The sequence below is a fragment of the Drosophila albomicans genome, chromosome 3 (assembly GCF_009650485.2).
Source record: "Drosophila albomicans strain 15112-1751.03 chromosome 3, ASM965048v2, whole genome shotgun sequence".
Classification (NCBI taxonomy): domain Eukaryota; kingdom Metazoa; phylum Arthropoda; class Insecta; order Diptera; family Drosophilidae; genus Drosophila; species Drosophila albomicans.
Genome location: NC_047629.2, coordinates 39,264,469 through 39,288,277, shown reverse-complemented (window position 1 = coordinate 39,288,277; position 23,809 = coordinate 39,264,469). Strand labels below are relative to the sequence as shown.

Here is a 23,809-nt window from a genome sequence, read left to right as displayed (position 1 = left end):
ATGCGACTGTTAAGACGCCGCAGCAGCGTTGACATTAACATCAAGAGCAGCAGCAGCAGCAAAGACAACAACAGCGCCGTCAACGTTGAGTTCGTCTGCTCGAAGCTGCTAAACGACTGGGCCTGGGCATGAGATTGAGATTGAAACCGAAATTGAAACCGAAACTGGCACCGGTTGGTCAGCGTTGTTGTCTTTGTTGTTGCTAGCACCAGCAACAGCAACAGCAGCAGAAGCAACGACAACAACAACAGCAGCAACAGCAGCAGCATCTTCACTCTGTCCGAGTGTTAACAGCTGTCGCCCAAGTCGTCGCAGCAGCAGCAGCGACTGAGCAGCGCGCTCCGAGTATATATAAGTAGAGAATCTACAAGTTTTGATGCTTTAGTTGCTAGCCCAGAGTCGACCCAGAAGTTGAAGCAACGTTTTTATTTTTGCTTGGCATCGATCAACAATTCAATTGACCATTGAATTTTGATACGATCGGATTCACACAAGGATTATACACAACACAACGCCGTCGCAGTGTCGCACGTCGGGATAATAACCTAAAACTTTAACACTAAAGGAATACCAGCTGCCATCTGTTGCAGTTTTAAAGTGCTCACCATGGTAACTAAATTTACTTTTAGTTGCACAAAACAACAAATTAATACCGAAAATAAACCTAAAGACAATTGTGCTAAATACAAGATAAAAGTGCCAAACAAAAAAAGATCAAGAGAGAGAGAAGTGAAACAAAGAACACTAAACACGACAACCAAATACTCGTATTCGTAATCAAATTGAATTATTTTGCGAGCGATTGCTTATCTAACGAGCACCTCATCTTGCTGCCCAAGTGACATTTAAAGAGTGCCAATTGTTGTTGTTCAATTGTGCAAGGTGCAAGTGTTGTTAAATGACCAACTAAACGACCGAGCGTCCGTCCACGTCCGTCGCTTGCCATTGGCTACTGCCAACATTACGCATACGCTCCGTACACCCACGTGGACTGACTTCATGCTCATGCATATAGCCTGTAGTCTGTCTGCAATTGTGTTTTAAATCATTTACATGCAGAATACAGAATCTTCTACGGCTGATTGAATGCTAACTTGTTTGCATTTTTATGCAAAAATTTTCCATCAATTTTTTCAATGGATTGACATTTGTATTGGCATATTTAGGCAAATGACCATTTAACGTTGCCTTAAGTTACCATGTGCATTTGTATTATTATAATATTCTTGGCGTTTTGCCATTGAGAGACACAACGGCTCAACGTCAGACAGAGTTGTCGTTTGGCTCATCAGTTAATTATCTGCTGCAAGTTTGTTGCCTAAGTCTTTCGATTGCAACAGAGAGATTAACGGCAAATGTTCAAAGAATCAAATACAAGAAGCACCTATGCACTCAGGGTTAATTATAAATCACAAAGGTCAAATTGTCATAAACGAATTGCTATAATAACGAATGGGCAGCTTAGTTAAAAGTTTTCAAATTCCACATTGGATTATCCTTGGGATTAAGTTGTTGTCCCTTTAACCAGAAGCATCGAAAAAATGTTATATGTAGCTTTACTTTATTTGGGCTTTTCCCTAAAGATAAATGTCAAAGTTCATATGCAAAATTGACTTTTGTTTATATAATTTTTCTCTGCATTAACATTTATACTCATATTCACATTTTCATCGCTGATATCGAACATCAAACAATCGAGTCTATTAAGGTGAAAAACGCCTCTAGTTAAAGAAAATGCGTAACATTCAATCATTTCTGAAGACGCTTTGACCCAAATGTGCGTCATTGACGGTTTTCGATACGAAGGCAAGGTCATTGCTATGTGTAAAACTAATTAATTATCTATAAATTAGCATAATAGATTATGGGAAGGTAAGCGCCATGTTCGAAGCACATGGTATAAGATGGACCCGAAAAAACATTTTGAAATTTTGTTCGCATCGAGAATGTTTCTCGAAGATTCGTAAAACCAAGTGAGAAGTTGACATTACAACCCTCGCTTGTGACTAATGTTTGGGCAGTGATTAAATCGATTGAAATAGCTTTAACCGTGTAGTACTTAATATTAATCTCAATGAATAAGAGTCTCTAGTCCTTTCACTTTCGCATCGCACCGCAACACGCTGCAAAGTGCTAACCAAACGTTGGCCCCCACTCTGACATTTTTTTATCCGTTGATTCCCAAGCACTTTAATGCTTTAATCGTTGAATAGCAAACAAGTTGGATGAACACCCAAAATTCAAGTTCATTAACAACAAAAAATTTCAAAAGTCATTTACATTTAAATACGATATGTTCTTTTTTTTTATTAATTTGTATTGTTTGTCCCTCTGCATTGTGATTTAGCGATATGTCAAAATTTGGCAAATATCTTAAAGTTATCACAAAGAATTGAGTAGGAATACTTGACTATATACCAGTTAGTATATCCGCAAACAAAAAGGTGTGTACGTGTGTGGGTTAGTCCAAGAAATGTGACTAAAACGATTGGGGAACTGAAAGGCGTTTTTTTTTTTTTGATGCCAGGCACTGCCAATGATTAGTGCGTATGCTAATTTTGGGTGAGCGTTGACTTTAGAGTTTTTCTCACTTTATTAATGGCCGATGGCGATTATTATATAATATTGCGGCATTCAATGGCTAAAAGCAGTCAAACAGAACTTTTTGGCTATCCATCCGGTTTCTTGCATAATTAGCTATTTTTATAGCATACCCAATGGACATCGCATAAATCTCGAAATTATCAGCGAATTCTTTAGTTAAAGCATTTGAGAATCCGCATTGCGGAGTCCGCAAATTAATTGCAGTTCTACTGGACACATTTACCACTTTCGTTAACGTTAACGTGAACGTTAATGTTGACAGCATTTAAATGCTTGACCTTGCCGAAATTTTAAAAAAATCTTCTTAAATGGCAATCGCATAAAATGCTAATTATTAAACATTAGATTCGTTGACAGCCCTAGCGGAAGACAGCGGAAGATATGACTTAATCTTTGAGTCTGCATTCGCTTAGATGATCGGACGATCTCTCTTGTCTCCAAAGTAATTAATTATTTCACCTGCATTTATGTTTTGATTAGCCCCACACGAATGAATAAAAGGCTGAGAAATGTGAATACATAAAACGCTAAACACGAAAACAAACAAAGCAACCTACAAAGGTTGGCTTGAATCAACTATGGATCTAACTGGCTGACGTAGCTTGACTTGGTCGATGGCTACCGTGACCTAGAGATGCTGTCAAAGTTGAATGTCTTCAACTTTACACGTTAACATTTTAGAGTAATTTCCAAGCATTGTTGGTGCCTGATTTGAATACTTCATCTAAATGCCTGACATCGGTTGAACTTTAAACGAGTTTGCTGTTAACGTTGCCTTGCATTTAGGCCTAGAGCGTTAATAGTCGTTTAGCATTAGCTAACAATTCGATATGGCAATTACAAAGAACTTCAATCACTTGTTTAGGGTCAACACATCTTTTGCAATTCCTGCTAACCACTCCATTTACTATATACATGCATATTTACACAAAGTATTTCCTAATGCTTCCATTCTCTTTCGTCGCTCTTTCAGAGAAGTGCACTTTTTGTCTTAGCGCTTTGCGTTGCGGCAGTTGCCACCGCATCCGCTGATGCTATCCATGAGGTAAGAACCAAACATTTGAGGAAAGCCCCACAGGAAGTGTAACTGAAAATGTCCCTCATTACAGCGGAAGATTCGTGCGGCCGAGGGTTACTTCTACCCCCCTCCAGATGTACCATTCGAGTTGCCTACCAAGCGCACCACCCTGCCGCCAACGACCAGGGCGCCAACGACCAGGGCGCCAACGACCAGGCCGCCTCCTACCTACTTGCCGCCCACCAACAAGCCACAGCCACCTGTGACGACACGCAGAACGACTCTGCCACCACCACCACCAACGACTCGTCGCCCAACTCCACCACCGACCAGGGCTACGCCACCACCAACGAGGGCAACTCGTCCACCCACTCCACCACCAACTTACTTGCCCCCTACCAACAAGCCTCAGCCACCAGTGACCACGACTCGTCGTCCAACTCCACCACCCACAACCAGGGCTACCACAAGGGCTACTCCTCGCACCACTCCGGCGCCAACTTACTTGCCACCCACCAACAAGCCTCAGCCACCAGTGATCATCACGACTCGTCGCCCAGCGCCACCACCAACGACCAGGGCTACCACCAGGGCTACAACTCGGGCAACTACCAGGGCTCCACCACGTACCACACCTGCTCCAACTTATCTGCCTCCTACCAACAAGCCCCAGCCACCAGTGATCATCACGACTCGTCGTCCAACTCCACCACCAACTAGGGCTACTCCACCACCAACCAGGGCTACACCTCCACCAACCAGGGCTACTCGTCCACCAACTCCACCACCAACCTACTTGCCCCCTACCAACAAGCCTCAGCCACCAGTCATCATTACTACTCGTCCACCTCCACCACCAACAACCAGGGCTACCACCAGGGCTCCACCACGTACGACTCCCCGTCCAACGAGCACTCCAGCACCTACCTACTTGCCACCTACCAACAAGCCACAGCCTCCTGTGACCACTCGTAGAACGACGGTGCCACCACCACCACCAACGACTCGTCGCCCAACTCCACCACCAACCAGGGCTACCCCACCACCAACCAGGGCTACTCGTCCACCCACTCCACCACCAACTTACTTGCCCCCTACCAACAAACCTCAGCCACCAGTGACCACGACTCGTCGTCCAACTCCACCACCAACAACCAGGGCTACCACTAGGGCTACTCCACGCACCACACCTGCTCCAACTTATCTGCCACCCACCAACAAGCCCCAGCCACCAGTGATCATCACTACTCGTCGTCCAACTCCACCACCGACCAGGGCTACTCCACCACCAACCCGGGCTACACCTCCACCAACCAGGGCTACTCGTCCACCAACTCCACCACCAACTTACTTGCCCCCTACCAACAAGCCTCAGCCACCAGTGACCACGACTCGTCGTCCACCTCCACCACCAACAACCAGGGCTACCACCAGGGCTCCACCACGTACTACTCCCGCCCCTCCTCGCCCGACCAGCACACCCGCCCCCACTTATCTGCCCCCAACCAACAAGCCACAGCCTCCAGTGATCATCACTACTCGTCGCCCAACTCCTCCACCAACCAGGGCTACCCCACCACCAACTAGGGCTACACCTCCACCAACCAGGGCCACTCGTCCTCCCACTCCACCACCAACCTACTTGCCACCTACCAACAAGCCTCAGCCACCAGTAACCACAACGACTCGTCGTCCTCCACCACCACCCACAACCAGGGCTACTCCTCGCACCACTCGTGCCACCACCCCTGCTCCAACTTATCTGCCACCCACCAACAAGCCCCAGCCACCAGTGGTCATCACTACTCGTCGCCCAACTCCTCCACCAACCAGGGCTACTCCACCACCAACTAGGGCTACCCCACCACCAACCAGGGCTACTCGTCCACCCACTCCACCACCAACTTATCTGCCACCCACAAACAAGCCACAGCCCCCAGTGACAACCACCCGCAGACCAGCACCACCACCAACTTACACGACTGCTCGTCCCACTTTCCGCACCACCCCGGCTCCTACTTACTTGCCACCCACCAACAAGCCCCAGCCACCAGTGGTCATCACGACTCGTCGTCCCCCACCACCACCACCAACCACTCGTCGTCCTCTGCCACCACCACCACCAACGACTCAGCGTCCAGTTCCCACTTACTTGCCCCCTACAAACAAGCCACAGCCCCCAGTGACTCGTGCCACAACCACGACTCGTCGCCCAACAGCACCACCCACCACTCGTCGTCCTCCTCCACCACCACCAACGACTCAGCGTCCAGTCCCCACTTATCTGCCACCCACAAATAAGCCACAGCCCCCAGTGACTCGTGCCACAACCACGACTCGTCGTCCCACGCCACCACCCACTACTCGTGCCACGGTGCCAACCACTCGTAGGACCACTCCTTACGTGCCACCACCAACCAGGGCTAGCGTGCCACCACAAACGACCAAACATCAGGGCTACCAATACCCCAGGCCCAGCATTCCCTTTGACTTCTAAGCACCCGGATACCGGTTAATCGGTTAACTAGCCAGTTATCAGTTATCGAGGTCGATCAGCGATCGGGTGACATTTCATTTCATTTTAATTGAAATATTATTGTCGAATGAGGGGATGCAATAACTGATGCTCTTTTTATTAAATAACAAAAGTATATCTAGCAATGCAATGCCAACAATATTTCTAGGGCTAGATACATCTAGTCAATACAGTCAAAAAACAAAAAAAAGAAAAGAAAATGAAAGATTTTTAAAGCGTTTGATGAGGGTGCTCAACTCAAAGATCCAAGAACCAACCATCGAAACGAATCAACTGAAGCGTCAGCAAGAATCAAAACTCGTTTTGTTTATTTTTTATTAATTAATGAATCGCATACTCATACAATTAGGGATCTATGTATCAACTTTTGTAAATCTTAAAGTCTATACTTTTACTTCCCTACCCCTACCCCTCCCCTTGGCTAATTCACTGCCACTCCCCCACCCCCCACACAATCTTGCTATGTTTTATTGTACGTTTCCATGATGAAAAACGCCTCAAGACTATTTAGCTCTATATATTGAAATAAAATGAATATCTTTTATACAAATTTCCAAAACCCCGAACAATAAATTAAGTTTATCGAAAATCTCGTTATGCATTTTTATTTCGCCAGTGGCAAACGGAGTTAATCGATTACTTTTCGTTATCGAGATGGGAGCATGATTATCGAAACTACTAAGTGGAACTAATAAACTAATAAACTAACAAACGACTTCGTTTATTACTTTTTAATTTGATTTAAATTGTGGTTAATAAATAAAAAGAAAATGAAAATTGTGTATACACACTTCGTTATTAGTTAAATGGAAAGAGAACTACACGAAAACTACATTAAATTCAAAAATTCTTATAATCAGAATTGATTTAGACACGAAATAAGACTTATTAAGCGTGAAGAAAATCTTCTTATTGGTCGATTTTAAATTGGAGTCTTGACTCTAATGATTACTTAATTATAAGTGAATAGTTTTTCGTTCGTTAATCTTTGACTCCCTCGCTCCACGTATTGTAATAATTGTATAAATTATAGCTGTTAACATAGATCTTAAATAAATAGACTCATCAAATAGCTTTTTCTGTTCTGCATGAATAATAAGACATTATGCTAATGAAACAATTAAAACCGCATAAAGTTTACATTATCGTAACTTCATCTTGCGAATCCAAGTCAACATTTCTAAGTAAGTATTCTGGCAATCAACACTAAGTATCTGTATCTTGACTAGGCAGAGTACGAGTATCTCAGGTTTTCATGGTCGATGCATTTTAAACTCTCTTTCTTTGCTGCACACACATCGGCAACACGAAATCATTTAATTAATTAATATACTTATATTTTATTTGTGTATTTTGCTTTCGCATCCACAGACTAAGCTCATGTATTACTGCTTTGCTTGCTTGCTCGCTGGCTTACATGCTAAACTTTCTAATTAGTTAGTTTGCAAGTTTTTTAGGGGCTGCTTGGTCGAAACTGCAGGCAGTCGTCATTGCGATTCGCGATGAGGAAGTCGCGTCCGGTGCTCCAGCTGCAGCAGATTGTACCATCGATACCAAACCAGCGAGACGGTTTCAGCAGTAATCTTAGTGTGGAAAAATGTTTATAAGGCCAGTGAATAGGCGAGAGCTCGAGTTAGTCGATAATACTGCTTTACTGCCAGCTCCAAATCCTGCAACAGGCGGCGGTGGCAGCGTTGGCGGTGTCATTAAAAAGGCGAAAAGCAGCCGCTGGCATCGGATTATGGGCCTGCTATTTGTGTACACAATTGTGAGCAAGAGACAAGTTGTCGAGATTTCTGTGTTCCGTTTCAAAGCAAGTGCTGCAATCTTAATGCGACTTTCAATTTTTCACAGATGTCTCTTATGGTAGTCAAGGTCGTCTCCACAACAGCCCAACACCAGCAGCAGCAGCAGCAACAACAGCAGCAATTACTTAACCACATTGAGTCGACAACAGGACAGCAGACAGAGACTACGACAACGACGACAGCTACTACTTTTGGCACCGAAAGTGACAACTTTAGCGACAGTTTGGCGCAAGCGGCGGAACGTCAAAACATCGAGAAGATGCGTGCCAAGTTACAGCAATTGCAGCACGAGCAGCAGCAACAGTATCGCCAGCAACAGTTGCAAATGCAATTGCATCTCCAGCAAATGCATCAACAGATGCAGTTGCAATTGCATGCCAACAACGGTGTGGAAGGAGCTGCTGCTGCTGGGACGGCAGAAGATGAAGGTGTCGGTGGTGTGGCAGCTGGCGAAACTGCGTATTTATTGGAGCGTGCCGATGATGTTGCGCCCATTTACGGAACATGGCGCACGAAAGCAAGACGACCCCAGCCACCAGCATCGACAACAACGGCTCTGCAACACGCAACATCGGTGGGTGCATCATTGCAGCTCAACACGCTCAGCGATAGCGATGCCAACACCAGCAGCAACATGGACGATAATCATCTCTACGAACGGCTGCCAAAGCGATCCGTCACCATGACGCCTCTGCGCGATCAGCTGCCACGGCCACCGCGTCTCTCCACGCAGCGTCCTCCCTCCACAGTACTGCTGCGACGCCAGTTCTCGGAGACGCCTGGTAGCTTGGCTATGCGGGATGACTACAAACCGAAGCCGTTTCACTTTCCCTTCGAGGGTCCGTTACCCGAGCACTTCAAGAAGGGCGAAGCAGAGCGTCCGCATATAGCTTTGAACAACATACAGGACATTCTGCACAATCTGCACATCAACAGCGTAATGCCCAGCAAGTTGCCTCCTTCGCTTGTGATGATGCCCACGGGTCTGCACATTGCCGGCAGCTATAAGAACCTCAAGTCCAGTGGCATTGCTAATTTCCTGCGTGGCAAGCGCAACAAGAAGCAGATGCAGTTTAGCATTCCACTCCCTATGTTGCCCATTGGCATGCCCATGTCCCTTTATGGTCCTGCTCCGCATCAGCGTGTGGCTATTGAGCAGCTGTATCCTTTCAAGCCACGATCACCGCAGGACATCAATCTGCTTGCGATGCAGCCGTCGAGCAAACCCAACTCGAAGAAAAACAAGAAGCAACAACAGCAGCAGCAACAGTTAGCGCAAAGCAACTACAACATGCTGCTGGAGCATGGCAGTCAGCAGCACTTTGTGGCCGATCCCTTCTTGCAGAGCTTTCCACCTATTATCACACTGAATGCCACTCGACAACCACAGCATAAGCGAGTGCCATTCAAAGTGAATCTGGACATCTATCCGGTGCTACCGCCCTCGCGTCCCACCTCGGTGCTGCGCAATCCCTTCCAGTCTGAGTATGCTACTCCCTCGGTGGGTCCTTTGCAGGGTTCCTCGGCGGGCTCGATCTATGGCCAGGCGCACATGCAGCACGGCATCTATCAGGCCCCTTTCAAGTTCCCCACACAACCTCCGCCACCTTCCACCCATATGTCCATGACTTTTCCCGATCAGGCCACCCGCTACAGTCAGCAGCAGGCGCTTTATCAGTCCCAAAAGTATCCACAACAGCAGCAGTCGCATAACAGCCTGATGAACGATGATTGCATGCAATCGAATTATAATGGAAATACTGGCGCAGTGGACACGCATTCCAATCAGATCATGCTGCATCTGAATGTGTTCCCCAAGCAGAAGCCCACAGCGCAGCCGCAGTTGCAACGGCCCTCCACAAATCCCTTCTACAATCACAATCACAACTACAACTCGATTGGCCCTGGTACTGGCAGCGGCTTGCAACGCATTACAATGGGCGAAGAGCGAGAACGGGAACGGGAAAGGGAACGGGAGCGAGAGCAACCGTTGCCAAAACCTCCAAGTCCCATTGAGCCACGACAGGTGGCCAACAGCTCCTTCTCATCGGCCACAACCGTGGTGCAATCACAGCATAATCAAACCCAGCAGCAGCAACAACAACAACAGTCGCAGCAGCAGCAGCAATCACAACAACAACCAATAAATCGCTCAATTTCACGCAGCGATAATCTGTCGTTGCTTGACTTTGAGCATCCAATTGTGGCAGCCGAGTTGCCCCAACTGCCGCAACCCGCTGCACTCGTTGGCAATCCTCCGCCGGTTCGTTATGGCCTTCAGAGCGATCATTTGCGTTTTGCGAAGAATGCGCACATTGATCAAATGGCTGCCGAGGCTCAAACAGCATCGTTATTTCGCTTTCCCGTCGAGGATCTAATACAGTTTCAAGTGGATGATGCGCTCTAATTCACAAATTTAGCATGTACATTTTTAATATCACAAATACATAATGCTTAGCGTTTAAATTTAATGCGAAAATCACAAAATCACACAAGTCTTTAATAAAAGCAAATTAAATTTAGTTGTAAACAAATCACCGATATTAATGGTGTTGAATAACAATTGTAGCATACTTTGCGGCTGCAGTAGTAAATAATTTTACCACCGTGTGAAGTGTGTACACACTGGTCGACGTTTTTCATTGCCACTCGTTTTGCGCATGCGCGAAATGTGTATCAAAACAGAACCGGCAACAGCACTAAACCAGTATTTAACTGCGATCACAATTCACGCACGCAGTTTGCCGTTGCCATTGCGGCTATCCAAGAACTGGCAACAGGTAAAAACGGCCATAAGACAGAAGGTGAGCGAGCGTCGCGCCGTCAAGACGTTGCTACGGTTGAATTCGTCGTCGGTTGTCGTTACTTGCTGTTGAGCTGTGTGTGTGCTACAGTGGGCAAAAAAAATAAAGAAATACAACAAAGTATTTAAAGCAAGAGAATCAAGTTTCGTACCTGGCGTCATACTCGCATTGTTGTCTTATTTTTGCGTGTTCGCATTTCGGCATTTCTCGGGTGCGTGTTTGTAAATGTGAAATAATCATTTCGAAAAGTGTTTAATAACTGTGCAACTAAATCAACAAGTGTAAGCAAGTGCTAACAAAACTCGTCCAGAACTTAGACAGTTCTTGTGTTTGCTTCCTTCTTTTTGCCCGTTTTTTTTTTTTTTGCCTAAAAACAGCAACTGACCATAAAACTATGTATATGTGTATCTTGTAGATACTTATGTATCTACGGGGCGCAATGGCTTTGCCTGCACGTCAGCTACGAGAGCAACCAGTTCTGTATTTATTTTAGCTGCCTTTTTGCACATTTCGGTCTTTAGTGTGTGCTCGCTTTGGCTTTCTTCCCCTTTCCCCATTCTCCAGCTGTTTCATCAGCTTGTTTCAGTCCGAGTCTGTCTGCGTTGTGTGTGTTTGTTTTTGCGAGAAAGCCATTGACAGCGTTTGCCAATCGCTTGGCTCGAGAAGCACCTCCAGCCCAATGATCGGAACTCATCGTTGGCATCATCGGCAGCAGCCGCCTCATCATCATGTGCTACTTTTCACATGCGCATAAAGTGAAATTGGCCATCTCAAAAATTTCTTTTCTATGATTTTTGTGGTCGTCTTAGGCAAATGTGTTTTTAATTGCAGCAACAACTGCAGTCTGCAGCTCGAATGCGTGACTTTTCAATTAGGCAAAGACTTGGCTCAAATTGTAATGTAAACAAAACGTTTGAATCGCGCATTAATATTCAATCTTTTACGCTGACTGCGCTCAAATCTGCAGCAGCAGCAGCAGAGGCAACAATAGCAAATAACAATTGCATTGCCAAGCTAAGCTTAATTCATTGCTCAGAGCCAAGGTCGATTGGGCGTTGGGGGCTAACATTGAAAGAACTGTTTTGCGATTGCTGTTTTTTTTTTGTTTTTTGTGTTGTGTGTTGTTGTTAACGAAAAATCTTGTTTTGCATTTTCTGGCAGCAGTTGAAAAGTTGAAGTGTAAGTCGTGCCGTGATTTGTGCTACATGTGCTAAATACTTGAGAAAACAACATCGAATTCTTCGCTTCGAGCTAACGGATACAGATACATAACGGGCCCCAGAAATTAGCAACGGCAACATGTTGCTGCCGTCGCTGCTGTTGTTGCTGTTGCTGGAAGCAACTGCGGCACAGCTGCTGAATCATCCGCCACATTTTGTGGCCGGCACCGGAGACATGTCTCGATTCAGCCTGTCGGAGCATACGCCAGTTGGCAGTCCAGTCTATCAGCTCAAAGGTAAGTCCAAGTGGTCCAAGCCAAGGCCTTGTCTCAACTCTGCACAATAGACCCAATTCTCACAGCCTTTCACTAAAACATTATTATTTAAGTCTTGTTTTTCGGCACAAAAGTCAGTGGCGAGTTCATGCAAAACTCAGACAAACGTAATTACAAACTATGGACATGTAATAGATTGTGTTTTTTTTTTGTGCATTTTCTGCATATTTTTTGCTGGTCATTTGATAGTTTAATTATTTTGTAATTTTGTGCGCCTTAGATCTCAAATTGCCAGCGCTGACTTTCATTTCATTTGTGGCTAACTGAAAAAAAGGCATACGAGTCGACTTTGAGTTCGACTTGGAGTATAATTGAAAAATTAAGCTCTTGCCCCGCCGCAACGTCACCTACTTTTTGTGGGTAACCTTGGTAAGAGTATTCAATTGTTGTTGTTTTTCTTTTGCTCTTTCCGCTGTTTCTTCAGCACGTTTCGTGCATGCCGCTTTAGCTGATATTCGTACATATGTAGCACACACATATGTACACGTTTTGTATATTACATACACAGACATCGTTCGTACATCGATTGCTCAATTCATGTTTTTTGATAATTGACACATGTGCTAAAGAATGCACTCGCTGTTTGCTAATCAATTGCCCAGCAAACTCGCAAACAATTTGCATTGCTTTTCTTGGTTGTATCTTCTACGGGGCGGAAATGCATTTGAACACGTTTGTGCGTAGCAATCGATAGCAAAACAAACGCACCGATAATGGCTGCTCGAGTTGTCGATGATAATGCTAATCACATGACTGCTCGCATGGCGTGCTGCCAATTGTTGCCACTTGTGGCAGCGCTCACTTTTATCATAGATTCTCTCTCTGTCTGGACACTTTTACTTTGAGACTTGCTGACTAACAATCAATCGAAAGCGACTGCTAAATTGCAGGTGTGCTTTTCACACCCGTTGACGTAATCGCTTCCTTTCGCAACTTGCCACTTGCCACAAATGTGAATTGAGTAGTACTCTACTCTATTACCCTGATACCTTTCGTCGCATGATTATCCAACAGCAACAATAACAAACTGCACGCTGCACGAGATCGCATTGTTGCACCTGCTACGGCTGCTGCTGCTGCATTTGTGGCATGAATGTGGCATGACGGCCGCCCTGTTGACACCCTAACACACAAGCCCAGTTGTGGATGCGCTCTGTAATTTAATGCTACCATCGAGTGAGACGACTTTCCAGTTTCCTTTTGAGATTTTTAATATTTATATCATATCGTATTTGCCAAGTCCTCGTTAGACAGTTGCAAGTGGCAGCAAGTTGCACATTTTGGAGTCGATGTCTTACTTTTAGCCAGTTTTTGGTTTTGCAAGCTGCAAACTAAAAACACGTTTAACTGCGTTTGAAATCAAGAGTGCCATAAAGCACAGTCAAAGCAACAACAAATTTGCTAAAATTGCTTTTGCTAAATTGTGAGCCAGGAAGCAGCTCTATTAACTACATAATTTGTTATTGCAATTTTGACTAGCAATCATCAAAAGCGATTGCATCACTGATAGTTTGTCAGCACGGTTGCAGCGCGGGTCAATTCAATATTCAAATATATTACTCGTTATTAACCATTCGTTATTCAAAGTGGCCATTTGATAATTTGATACTACCAGCGAAGTAATCAATGACTGCATCTCAAAACAAAAGCTCGTTCAGGGCTGTTTACACTTGCATATCTAATTTCGATTTGGAAAAAATTGGTTTAACTGGTAGAGTGACAGCTCTTTGACCTTATAAAATATATGTGATATGTGTTAACAGACAGCATCATCAGTATCGACTTGAGGTGGTTTTTATTGTATTAAACTCGTAACCAGATTCTTTTCGAAATTTATGACATCATACTGGAAATACCTCAAATAATAAACAGAAGAGTTAATCAAGCAGAGATGTTTTTAGCATTGTTGAAATTAGATAAACAATCGGATAAACAACAATAAGTATTTAATACATAGTTTTTAGAGAGTTCGTACATAGCATGTTTATTATAATTGAAATAATATAATAATAATATCAGTGAATATTTGTGGTCAGACTAGACTAAAATATCACTTTATTACTGAATATACAAAAGACAGAAAAATAAAGCACTTTTTTATAGGTAACATAAAATTATAATTGTACAACTCAAAATCTCTTTTCGACAAGCACTTAGACATCAATACAAAGGTTCTTTTGTTATGTTTTATTTATTCACGAACTTTGGTAATATTTTGAGCTGTGGGTATAAAATGGAATGCGTGTGTGCGTTTACATTAGGAGGATTCCTTATCTACAACATTTACCTCTGCAAACATTCCTACATTTCCTTTTCCATTATTTTGATGGCTGTAGAAGGTCACTTGAAAAGAATAAGAACCTTAAGGTTTTCCTATGTGATGTATATTTACTTAGGTTTCTAACGCTTATCTTATTTACTAATTTCTGCTCTTGAAGGTGATGAATATAGAATGGAAGCGGATGTTTATTCTCATAAAGACAGGTTCATATTGATAGATATTTATTTATTCCGGTGAATTGTTAAATATATTTTTGTAATGATAACACAGTGAATTCAAAAATTGCTGTCTATTAATATCTGGGTGTATTTTCAAATATTTATGCCCGCATTTTAATGCCACTTATTAAATGCCTAAAAAAGAGAGAAACATAAAACTCGAAAGTAACTGCACGCACTCAAAATAAATAATAATAAATAAATACTTTTGAAATATATTATTGCACTTCCTATTATTGCATTGCTTACAAACCTCTTCTTAAGCTATTTCATTTCACTTCCCAAACAAGTTTTGCGCATATCTCAGCAAATATTTCTAAACAATATTCAACTTAGTCTGGATAACAATCTTCACTTTCTATTTGCTTTATTTTTTTTGCGATCTTAAATATTGAATTACACTGAATTGTGAATGATTTTGCAAAAAAGAAATAGCATAATTAGACACCGTGGAGTATTCGAAGTTGTAATTATTTACACTCATAAACGAAACGAAACGAAAAGTGCGGCAAAACAAAACCAAATAATTGGGCAAACGTTGCCACAATGCGGGTGGGTTTCCATTGTTGTTGTATGTGCTGGAGTAATAAATAGCAAAATATTAACAAATACGCTTCGCAGAGCATGAAATCACAACTTATTTATCCCTCATGTGATACTCCCGAAAACAAAGTGAAAAGTAGAAAAGTTTTCAACACATAGAAAAACGAGAAAAATCTCCACATAATTGTTATTGCTATTACACAGGGCCGAGTGCATTTGGTTGATGTTGTGTTCCGAAAACAAGATTCCATATGGGGCACCAAATAATTCAAACAAGTACACACACAGCTGAAAAGACTTATGAGAAATCACATAAAAGAAAAACTACAAGAAATGATTATGTACATTAAAAAAGTGGAAACGGCCACTCACGCGTCAATAGTAAATGGAAGCAGAGAGCAACGGAGAAGGTGTGAGGGAAACGAGTCTGGTTGTCTTGGCCAAGTTGGCCAGGTTTCGGCCGGGTTGGCGACCGCAATTGGTAAGGTTTTTTTTTTTTGGGTGTAGTAAGCTGGAGAACGTGTTGTTTGCTTCCCGCTTTGAGTACAAGTCGTGTCGCTGCAATTGTCGGTCTCCACAATTCCAACTCCAACTCTATCTTCTCCTCTCTCTTGCTCTATGTGTGTCGTTGTCAAACTTGAAAACAGAAAAATCTGTCTACCTCGATGTCTGGGCCTGCGCCAAAAAGTCGTTTTCCAGACCGCGCTGTTGTCTATTATTATTATTACTATTATTGTTAGCTTTTGTGCATGCGCTGCTGGGATCTGGGGGATTTGTTTTCTTTCTTTCGTTTGTTAGAATTTCTAATGTTTTTTTTGTCTTTCTTCGTGTTGCCCTCAAGCTGCGCTATGGAATTTTGATGCATAGCATACTAGTTGTAAGTAGTTTCCTGTGATTAACAAGACCCACAAAATTACAAAAAGAGAAAGAGAAATTGCCAAAGTGCCTGAATGACTGACAAAGACACAACCCATATTTTTAGCTCACTTGACCCAACTCCCAGCGGCAGTTCGAGTTCGAGATCGAGTTATAGTTATAGTTACATACATAGTTAGCTCCATTTCCACGCCCAACTAAACTGTCGACGCATTAGACTAGAAACACAGCAGAGAAGGAGGTTGTGGGAACTTGATTTGCATTTTTCACACGCTTCCACAACAAGCCCAGAAACAGACAGTCAGAGAGTCAGGCAGTCAGTGAGACACTCAGTCAGTTAGTCATTCACTCAGTCATTCACTAAGTCATTCATCTGACTTTACTACAACTAGTTGTAGTCGTAATTAAAGCAGTGAGCGTGTCGGGGAACCAACAAACCGCTTTTACTACAATGCGAGCACTACTCAAAACTAGAGTCACAAACGCCCCAACTAATTTGTTATAACACTCTTTTCAAATTCACAGGCATCGACCCGGAGGGAGGGCGTCTTAAGTACAGCATCTCTGGCCCAGTTTTCTCCGTGGATCGAGATACGGGTGTTGTGCGCTTGCGTCAGGAATTGGATCGGGAAACGCAAGACACCATTGAGGTGATTATCAGTATCACCGATGACGGCATCTATGGCACCGAACCCAACACAGTTTCGCAGCGTCGTGAGATTCCCGTGCGGGATTACAACGATAATCAACCGACTTTTATTGGCAGACCCTACACGGCCAGTGTTACCGAATCCTTGCCTGTAGGCGCCGAATTGACAATTGTGCCGCCAGTTTTAGTTGTGGATCGCGATGAGGGCATCAACGCAGAGGTGCAGCTCAAGTGTGTGCAGGTGAGTTGTCAAACTTCCTTTACAATCAGCGCAAACTAACTTTGTTTTACTTTGCAGGAGAACGACATTTGCGACATCTTTGAAGTGCGTGCAGTCAGATTGTCCGATGGCAATTATACCGCCAGAGTTGCCTTGAAACAATCTCTCGACTTTGAAAGTCGTCCGTCTTATATCATGACCATTGCTGCCTCAGATAGCGCCTTGGAAAATCGTCTCACTTCCTTTGCCACCATTTCCATAAACGTCATTGATGTCCAGGATCAGGCTCCAGTCTTTACTAATGCTCCTTACTCCGCAACTGTGGCGGAGAATACGCCAGCTGGAGTTAGCATATTGACAGTTAAGGCAATCGATGGCGATGTTGGTATACCCAGAGAAATCTTTTTGTCGCTGGAGGACGAACCTTTCGGACACTTTGAGCTAGTGCCGTTTGGTGATCCCAAAGATGGCACAGCCACGCTGAGAACCACCAATGAGCCGCTGGATCGTGAGAATCCAGAGATACTGCAGAACGGCGGCGTCTATGTCTTCTCCATTAGAGCTACAGAACTGATCGATGGCGCCATACCCGCAGATCATTCGATAACTAGGGTAACCATTGTGGTCACCGATGTCGACGATCATAAGCCCGAGTTTAGTGCTTCGCACTTTAATGTTTCCATCGCGGAGAACTTGGCCAATGGCATGCCTCTGCCAGGGCTCTCTATTTTTGTGGATGATCGGGACATGGGCGAAAACAGTCGTTATCAACTTAAGCTTAAAGATGTTGCTAATGCCGCAGGAGTCTTTGCAGTCTCCCCAGCCGAGGGACAAGGACGCACTCCAGTTGTAGTCAAGGTGCTTGATGCCAGTCGATTGGATTACGATAATCCGGCACAGCGTAAATTCGAGTTCGAATTGGTAGCCAGTTCAAAGGGAGTGGAGCAGGCAAAGGCACGTGTGGAAGTTCATTTACTGGATGCCAATGACAATGCACCCATTTTTGCACAGCAAACTTATCGCTTTACGGCGCCAGAGAATCTAACAGTTGATTCTTTGATTGGCTATGTGAATGCTACCGATGCGGACTCGGCTGAGTTTGGACATGTGCAGTATGTGCTCAAGGGATTTGGTGCCGATAACTTCTATGTGCATCCCGAAACTGGAGGACTATATCTGCAGAAGCCGTTGGACTATGAGAAGCAGAGCTCATACAGTTTGACTGTCGTCGCTGTTGATGGCGGCGGACGAGAGTCAAATGCCAATCTCTTTGTGGATGTGCTCGATGTCAACGATAATTATCCCAGCTTCGAGAGCGATGAATACAGTCGCACCATACGTGAGGGCGCTGCAATCTTTGAGCCACAGTTCTTTGTGCGCGCACACGATGCAGATGGTCCCACTCAAGGCAACGGCAAGGTGAAGTACGCATTGGTGTCAGAGAACAGCATTGCTGGAAATGTGTTCCGCATTGAGCCTGAAACTGGTGAAATCACACTGCAAAAGGCAGCTAAATCTATGGATACGGAGCGTGGAGAGTACGAACTAGTAGTTTCGGCAACGGACTTTGGTGAGTTTCGGGAAAGGCTACTTGAAAAAGAATATATGTAAATCCTATTATCTTTGGTCTATGTCTGCTTATGCTTTATGTTTATGATTTAGTTAAGAATTAAATTTAATTCGATTTGATCTGTTTTTTCAGGCATTCCTCCTTTGACCAACACAACTCGGGTGCTCGTACGCGTTGGTATCTCCGGCAATCAGCGTCCCATATTCAAGGGACACTTCCAGAATGTGGAGAATCTGCCAGTGGTTGGACCACCCAGTTACCGTGTTTCCATACCAGAGAATGCTGCTCCAGGTTACAATGTAACAACAGTTTCTGCACATGATCCCGATGGTTTGGACAGTTTGCTGAGATACCGCATCGTTGGAGCCAACGACAATTTCCAGATCAACGAGCTGTGAGTGAAATAATATTTCAACTCTTCAACTTTAACTTACTTAATTTCCCTTCTTGTAGCTCCGGTTTAATTACCGTGTCCCCTCAGGCGCGCATTGATCGCGACTTGAACATGAACAGCTTTGAGATTATTGTGAATGCCGTAGACTCGGGCACGCCCATTCCAGAGACAGCCACCACCACAGTTTATGTCAATGTCAAGGACATCAACGATGAGAAACCCAAGTTCGAGCAGGCGAGCTATGCTGCCTATGTCTCTGAGCGCACTGTGATTGGCGAGAGCGTCTTGAAGGTCAAGGCCATCGACAAGGATCTCAACTCACGCTTAGAGTACAGTCTACAGGGACCTGTGAAGGCCACAACCAAGGCGGGCGTTAGCATTGCCAATCGCAGCAGTTATAATGTGCAGGAAGCCTTCCGCATCGACTCCCAGACTGGCGAAATCTTCGTGAACAGCTCTTTAAGACACGATGTTGCTGCAATTATCATATTTACGGTGGCTGTGAAGGATCTGAATGCCGAAGTGGATCCAGAGGGACAAGTTGATACCACCGAGGTCACTGTGTATGTGCAGTCCTTTAAGGATAAGGATCCAGTGTTTAAGAATCCAGGCTGGAGCAGCTCACGACCCGTGGTCAATATCAAGATCAAGGAGGAAATGCCCATTGGCAGCGCTTTGTTTATACTTCAAGCCGAGGATCCTGTGACACAGCAGCCAATTACCAGCTTCGAACTGGTCGAACCCAAGAAGCTCGAGTACTTCCAGATCGCAGAACGCACGGGAGAAGTTATCCTAAAGAAACGTTTGGACTACGAAGCTTTGGCTGAGTCGGAAGGCGCTGAGTTTGAGCTACAGGTGCGTGCCAACAGCGCCGATCGCCAGCGTAGCACTATCAGTCGAGTGAACATCACCGTGGAGAATGTGAACGATAACAGTCCCATCTTCGAACAGAGTTCTTATCATGCCACCATTATTGAGAACAAGGGCTACCCTGAGCGTGTAATTCAAGTGAAAGCTCATGACAAGGACGCCGCACTCAATAGTCGCGATGAACGTTTGGGTTACCACAAAGTCATCTACTCCCTCCAAGGAGAATTCGCCATGCTCTTCGAGATTAATAATTTGACGGGACAAATTGTTGTTGCTCGCAATCAGAGCATTGATCGCGAGCGTACTCCACACATTCGTCTGCAAGTAAAGGCGGAGGATTCGCCCGGCAAACCCACCGATGCCAAGCAGAGCGTTGTCGAACTGCTGATTGATGTGCTGGATGTGAATGACAATGCCCCTGAATTCTCCAAGAAGATCTACAGCACCGTGATACCAGAGAATGCGCTGCAAATGGAGAATGTGCTGCAGCTGGAGGCCACCGATGCGGACGAGGGACCAGGAGGTGAAGTTCGCTACGAGCTGGTCAACGAGGGCGAGGCAAATGGCTTATTTAGCATTAATGCCCAGAGTGGACTGATATCCACACGTCGCAATCTCACGGGCAAGGGACGCGCTGAGGCCTATGTGCTGATCGTGAGAGCCCAGGACAATGGCAATCAGGTGCCTAAGCAGCCAACGCTATCCTCGGACGTCGAAGTGCGCATCTTCATTGGCGATGTGAGTGCCAATGATGGAGTGCCCTACTTTGTGTCACCTCGAGTGGGACAGCGAGCCAATATCACAGAGGTAAGTCTACAGGAAAATTGTAATTTAAATAACTGATATAACAAATGATAATTAAATCATAACAATATGAGTTTAGGGAATAAATTATAATTTAATATATTAACTCTTTATATTCTTTGTTATTTCCATATTAAATATTATTAATTAATTACTATTATTACAATTTTGAATAATTGAAAAAAAATTTTTTAAACTTTGTCCTCAGAATGCTGCTGTTGGCGCTCCTGTGTTCCAAGTAATTGCTAATGATCCTGATGATGAGAACACGCCTTCAGGCACAATAACCTATCGCATTCTGCCTGACACTCCAGATGCCGAAGCCTTTAGCATCGATTCAATTACAGGACTGATAACCACGAAGCAGCCCTTGGATCGTGAAGAGAAGAGCATGTACAAAGTGCTGCTTGAGGTCAGCGACAATGGACAGCCGAAGCAATCAGTGACGCGTATCCTGAAGATAGAAGTGCTCGACATGGACGATCATGTGCCACGCTTTGCCAGGGAAATGGTGAGTAAAGAAATTACGAAGATTACGATATCATTTTCATTGAAATGCTTTTTACTTTTACTGACTTCATAAAGAGTTTAATAATATTAATATGTAAATAAGTGATATTAAATTTATTTAAATTATGTTTGCCCAATTTTAATAGACATCTGACAATCTGAGCAATGTTGTCGTATCCACTAAGCAACTTTCTGCGTTTTTTGTCAATTCATAATTTAAACATTCACTTTCTGCAGGACGAAGGACCGTTGACCATGTCCGTGCGAGAAGAAGAACCAGAAGGTACAATTGTGGGCAACTTTACAGCCATTGATGAAGATCAAGGCGAGAATGCAGCCATTGACTACGTCATTATTGAAGGCAACAACGAGCAACTCTTCACCATCGAACGCACCAACGAGAGCGTTGCTATCCTGAAGACCACGCAACCCATCGATCGTGAACTCGTTGAGTCCTTCACACTGACCGTGAAGTGCATGAAGCTGGGCGAGCCAGCTTACAAGTACATTGGAGATGCTTATGATCGTCAGGATCCTTCCCATTTGCGCATCACAGTTAAGATAATCGACATCGATGACAATTTGCCGCAGTTCGAGAACCCCGATTCCACAGTAGGCATTAGGATTAATGTACCCATCGATACAGTAATCACCACACTGCGTGCTACTGATGCCGATGCCGAGGCATCTCCCATTGCGCTCTCTATTGAGAACGTTACTTTTGTGCCGCAATTCTACAAGCGCAGTCGCAAACTGGCCACCGGAAACTTGGAATCGCTCTTCACGCTCAACAACCGCACCGGAGAGCTGCGCACTGGCGGCTCCTTTGCCGACTACGTCGATGGCTACTTCCTGATGCGAGTGTGTGCCAACAACTCGGCGCTAAGCAAACGACAGACGAAGAGCAACATCAAAGTGTTTGTCATTCGTGACAAGTCGCTGCTGAAGTTCGTCTTTGCCCGGCCACCCAACGAGATACAGCACAACATTAAACCCTTCCAGCAGCAGCTGCAGCAGAAACTCAAGCCCATGGGTCTGGAGTTGCATGTGCTGGACACTCAGGTGTTTACGCGTGCAGACATGAGTCTGGACTTCACTTCGACCAGCTCGTGCTTCCAGATGTTCCGCAATGGCGCCGCTTTGTCGCTCAGCGAGATGCAGAAGTTGATGAACTCGAAGGAGTTGCGACACGAACTCATCGACATCTATGCGGCGTATGGCGTGAGTGATCTGGAATCCTGCTCCGTGCGGCGCACACACACGGCGGCACTATTTGGAAATCTTCTGATGTCCGCGGGGGCGTGGCTGGTAATACTGGCAGCGCTGATAGGCGTGGCCGCCCTGATATCGCTCTGCACCGCCTGCTGCCTAAAGAAAAAGTGAGTAACGAATGAAATAGAGTTAACCCTATAGTATCAAAGACTGCCTTTAGAATAATTTCTTGTTTAGAAAAGGTATATTATAAGATTTTGAAAATATTCGTTAATAATTTTTCTTCTTCATTGTCTTTATTGTCATTCACTTGCCAATAATTTTATAGAGAGGTTAGAAGTGTCCTAAATACTTCACTCCTTTTTTTGAAACATCACTTTATGTCCAATACATTTTCGGGTATTTCTTACCAATTCGAATTCCAATTTAAAATCTTATCTTTTTCAAGTAGCTGCCATCAGATTAAGAAGCTAATATAGTAAATTAAATTTCCAGACTTTCCTGTATGAATAAGGTTTAGATCTAAGTAGAATCGGGTGCCCTTAGAAGGGCGGACCATAGACCATTGACTATAAAAATCCATCGAGTTTTGAAGTGCGAATAAAAAAGAAATTATATATGGAGGTCTTGAGTACTATACAATATTTAATATTCTTTGCAGATTCAAGCGACACAGCAAGCGCAGTTTGCAGGCTAGTCTGCGAACACCGACGGAACACACGCCCACCTCGTATAGCTACTCGATGCCCGCCGTGCTCTACTCGGAGCCCATCTATGGACCATTGTAGCCTCAGCTCATATTCTGCACAGCCAGATCCAGTCAATGGCAATAGCGCTGAATCAAAAGTCTCTACTCTACTATAAAATCTAGTTATTTAGTGCACAAGACTCAAGCAACACACGCAGTTGGCCAAAAGAGTTGTGGCCAAAAGAAGAAAGAAAGAAAACAGTCCATACAAGCATAAGCATACTATGCACGTGATCTAGTATGTACATTTAATTTACATTTATTTAGCATTAGGTAAACTAATTTAAAACTGTACAAAAGTCGAATCAAACCCCTTTAGTTGTAAGTTTCACTTTTACGAATAGTTAAGCAAGTCATTTGATATTGTGTCATCGAATAGATAGAACAGATTTTGCAACGCAACAAATAGAAATTTGTATTTTATTTTAGTAACAAAATAAATGGCAATTTACCTATGAATTTATCTTATCGTTTTATTGACTCACAAAATGCTAAACAAGTGCAAAATAAATAGCACTTAATAAAATACTTATATAAACAGGAGCTCTGGAACTCTATTCTCGCTCCATTCTGGAGTTCAACAAATGGCCAGTCGAGCGTAGAGAAAACATGAATTTTTCACTGGCCAAACAATTGCATATGTTTTTGC

The 23,809-nt window shown here is 44.1% G+C and overlaps 3 protein-coding genes across 10 annotated transcripts; all 3 read left to right on the top strand.

The window, feature by feature from the left end:
- The first annotated feature begins 378 nt into the window (after positions 1–378).
- On the top strand, positions 379–6,747 carry LOC117571124 (uncharacterized). 7 transcript variants are annotated; one of them, XM_052004438.1, is made up of 4 exons: positions 379–609; positions 3,578–3,649; positions 3,714–4,029; positions 4,729–6,747. In XM_052004438.1, exons 1-4 carry the CDS (start codon positions 607–609, stop codon positions 6,117–6,119), a joined length of 1,782 nt encoding a protein of 593 aa, XP_051860398.1. In that variant the 5' UTR covers positions 379–606; the 3' UTR covers positions 6,120–6,747. The 7 variants fall into 7 exon arrangements, with proteins under 7 accessions (XP_051860398.1, XP_051860400.1, XP_051860402.1 ...); XM_052004440.1 differs by having other exon boundaries at positions 3,714–4,062; positions 5,026–6,747; XM_052004442.1 differs by having other exon boundaries at positions 3,714–4,278; positions 5,539–6,747.
- Positions 6,748–7,654: 907 nt separating this feature from the next.
- LOC117572471 (uncharacterized) lies at positions 7,655–10,497 on the top strand. The gene is made up of 2 exons (XM_052004208.1): positions 7,655–7,926; positions 8,013–10,497. The coding sequence occupies exons 1-2, from the start codon at positions 7,756–7,758 to the stop codon at positions 10,371–10,373; spliced, it is 2,532 nt and encodes an 843-aa protein (XP_051860168.1). The 5' UTR covers positions 7,655–7,755; the 3' UTR covers positions 10,374–10,497.
- Positions 10,498–10,770: 273 nt separating this feature from the next.
- Positions 10,771–23,609, top strand: LOC117570704 (cadherin-23). 2 transcript variants are annotated; one of them, XM_034252507.2, is made up of 9 exons: positions 10,771–11,051; positions 11,935–12,226; positions 16,709–17,073; positions 17,131–18,622; positions 18,755–19,016; positions 19,076–20,693; positions 20,899–21,201; positions 21,438–22,579; positions 23,074–23,609. In XM_034252507.2, the coding sequence occupies exons 2-9, from the start codon at positions 12,070–12,072 to the stop codon at positions 23,198–23,200; spliced, it is 5,466 nt and encodes a 1,821-aa protein (XP_034108398.1). In that variant the 5' UTR covers positions 10,771–11,051; positions 11,935–12,069; the 3' UTR covers positions 23,201–23,609. The 2 variants fall into 2 exon arrangements, with proteins under 2 accessions (XP_034108398.1, XP_034108399.1); XM_034252508.2 differs by having other exon boundaries at positions 11,932–12,226.
- Positions 23,610–23,809: the final 200 nt, after the last annotated feature.